The 3,389-nt window shown below is 25.5% G+C and overlaps 2 protein-coding genes across 2 annotated transcripts; both read left to right on the top strand.

Moving 5' to 3' along the window:
* Positions 1 to 261: 261 nt before the first annotated feature.
* On the top strand, positions 262 to 555 carry ENU1_117410 (chitinase, putative; the record flags this gene model as incomplete). The annotated part of the gene is made up of 1 exon (XM_008859726.1): positions 262 to 555. Exon 1 carries the CDS (start codon positions 265 to 267, stop codon positions 553 to 555), a length of 291 nt encoding a protein of 96 aa, XP_008857948.1. The 5' UTR covers positions 262 to 264.
* Positions 556 to 766: 211 nt separating this feature from the next.
* On the top strand, positions 767 to 3,166 carry ENU1_117400 (SPX domain containing protein; the record flags this gene model as incomplete). Its single annotated transcript, XM_008859725.1, has 1 exon — positions 767 to 3,166. The coding sequence occupies one exon, from the start codon at positions 767 to 769 to the stop codon at positions 3,164 to 3,166; it is 2,400 nt and encodes a 799-aa protein (XP_008857947.1).
* Positions 3,167 to 3,389: the final 223 nt, after the last annotated feature.

The following is a 3,389-nucleotide window of genomic DNA, read 5'->3' as shown; positions in this document are numbered from 1 at the left end:
ATTATTAATAATAATTTATAAATATATTATTCATATTTTAAATAAGAATGTTTAATAATAGAATAAAATAATAAATACATTATCAATATAGATTCACTATGAGAAATAAAAATATAGATGGAATTTGTGTCAATGAAATAACTTGTTTTATACTTGAATTCTTTAAAATTAAAAGAAAGAATTTTAATCTAAGAATCTATTTTAAATGAAAATACACAAATAGAAAAGGATATATTAGTTAGAAAAAAAAATAACTAAACTATTATGATATTAATCATTTTATTAATACAATATGTTTTATCTGGTTTTTGTGAAGGAAAGAAAAATGGATTTTATTGTACTGACCACATAAAGTTCATTTGGTGTTATGGAACGGATAGTGGTTCAGCATTGTCGTGTGCTAGTGGAACAAATTGTAAATGTGGGTATAGTAGTTTTAATCCATGTGGATATAGTTTTCAGACAATGACAGATTGTACTGGAACACCAGGAAATGGAGATGAAGCACCAAATCAATCTTCAGAAGAACAACCAACAAATGATGATTATTGTTGATTCCATTTACTCTTAGAAAAGAAGTAGAAATGAAAAAAAAAGAAAGAGACAAGTTAAAAAACAGTTTTAAATTATAATTTTGTTTTTTGTGAGAAATAAAAGAAAAATAGATGGAAAAAAAACGAAAGAAAGAGAAAAAAATGGAAGAAGAAAAGTGGAGTTTTGGAAGGAAGGATTTGAGAAAGATAGAAGAAACTAATAATTGAATTGAATGAAATTTGCGCAGAAATTCAATGAAGGGATGACGGTCGAATGGGAAGACCAATACGTTGATTATAATCTATTATGTAGGAAGCTTAATTCAATACAAACACTAAAAAACCAATTAGGGGATATGCAACATGAAGTTGAAGATATTGTTATTGAAATGAGTGATGAATCTAATAGTGCCAAAGAAGATAATTCAACAGAACCACAAAGCCCAGGTGGACAATTTTGTGAAGAAGGAGGAGAAGGAGATTATACAATGTTAACAACTAAAATTGCTACAGAAGAACAAAATTTTTGGAAAGAATTTGATTTTAATATAGAAAAGATTGATGTTTTTTATTGTGATAGATTAAAAGAGTCATGCAGATTTATTAATGATTTTTATGATCGTTTAATGGCATTTGGACTTGTTGATCCAAAACAACATAAAAAAGAAAAGTTCCAACCAATTTATAAACAATTGGTAGCTCATGAAAAAAAAGGAATTAAAAAGGTATTAAAATATAATAATGGGGATTCAGAAAATTCTAGAGAAAATAAAAGAAACCAAAGAAAAAGTTTAAAAATTGCTGCTAGTATGTTCCAAGAAACAGAGGAAGTTGGAGGTTCATTAGATGTAATTGATTTAGCAGCATCAACATTAAAACATGCAAGGTCTCGAAGAGGAACAATTTCAAGAGAAGGATCATTTAATAGTTCAGACTCAAAAAAGAAAGGAAGTTCTACTATTAGTAGTGAAGAAGATAGCACAGATTCGACTGTAAAAACAAATGAAGGAAGTGAAGAAGGAGGTAATAGTGATAATAATGAAGGTATTTGTGAAGAAGATATTTTAGACTTAGAAAAAGAACATAGTGAAATATCAAGAAGAAAAAGAAATAAATTAAGAACAGCAGCAGAAGAATATTATAGAGGATTATTATTAATGCAAAATTTTTGTTCATTAAATAATGAGGCAATTATTAAAATATTAAAAAAAAGTGATAAAATAACTGGATATGATAGAATGGAAACAATTAAAGATGAAATTCTTGAAAGTACTAAATTTTATAAAATGGTTGAACTTAAAATTCTTATAGAAGAAACTGAGAAATTATTTCAAGATGCTTTTCATGAGACAAATAGATTAAATCAATTTAAAATTAATTCACAAGATATTAATCCAATGAGGTATTGGAGAATTGGAGTATTATTTGGTGGTACAATTTATGTTATAATATTACTTATTATAAAAATAATTAGTTATTATAGAAGTATTAAACAATCAGATGACCAATTATTAAATACATTATCAATTAAAAAAATTACAGAAAAAGAAATTATTTCAATAATTAATATGACAAGAGCATTTTTATTATTTTCTTTATTACAAATTTATTGGGGAATTGATATGTATATTTATCGTAGAGTAAGAATTAATTATCCATTTATTTTTGATATGCAAAAAAGAAAATATAATTATATTCATGCAATAGAATCAGGTATTACACAAATATTATTAACAACCACATGTTTATATTGTATGATGGTTTGTTTATCACCACCTTATGGATTTGAATTTTTAAATAATATCCCTTATTGGATTTTTCCATTAATTAATGTGTTAATATTAACTATTGTATTTATTATAAAACAAATTAGACATTCTTGGGTTATTAAAGTTATCTTCAGAATTATCAGCGCTCCTTGGAAAAAAGTTTATTTTAAAGACTTTTGGATGGCTGATCAAATGACTTCTATTTCACCATTTTTTAGTGACTATATCTTTTGTATAACTTTCTTTATTGTAGGATGGATTACTAATAACGATTCTAATTCTGAATTTGGAGGTGTAAAAATGTTGGATTATACTAAATTTATTAATCCAATTTTTTCATGCATTCCTCCAATGTTCCGTTTTCTTCAATGTTTTCGTTCAGCAAGAGACTCTGGAAATATGTATCAATTAGCTAATGCTGGTAAATATTTTGTTTCCATTTGTAATGGAATTGGTGGAGGAATACGTTCTTTATATAAAACAGTAACAGTGCCAATTTATATTTTTATTAATTTATGTAATTCAATTTATTCAGGCACTTGGGATATTTTAATGGATTGGGGATTGATGAGAAAAAAATATAACTTCCTTAGAAAGAAAACTTTATATTATAAATGGATTTATCCTATTGCAATTGCCATTGATATTACTCTTCGTTTTGGTTGGACTATTAATATCATTTTATTATATGTTAATTGGTTTGATGAAAATAAAATTGTTAAAGAATGTATTGTTGTTGTCATTAGTATTATTGAAGTAACTAGAAGAGGAATTTGGAACGTTTTTAGAGTTGAATTCGAAATGACTAATAACATGGATAAGTTTAGAGCTACAAAAGAAATTCCATTACCAGTGCCTGATTAAATGCAGTACAATAAAATGTATTATTTCAAATATAACCGTTTCAATTATTATATTGCTATAATTAAAATATCTATTTTATCAAAATATTTTTTATTTTTCTTTATAATATTTAGTAATACTCTTTTTATGTTTATTGATTCTTTTATATTTCTCCAACAGACATTGAGGAAAGCATCATCAGGGACAATGGAGATGAACAAAACTACTCCTATGAAAAAGACAG

The sequence above is a fragment of the Entamoeba nuttalli genome (assembly GCF_000257125.1).
Source record: "Entamoeba nuttalli P19 unplaced genomic scaffold asmbl_5012, whole genome shotgun sequence".
NCBI classification, from domain to species: Eukaryota; Evosea; order Mastigamoebida; family Endamoebidae; genus Entamoeba; species Entamoeba nuttalli.
Note: the sequence above shows the minus strand (reverse complement) of the source record. Positions and strands in the feature narration are given on the sequence as shown.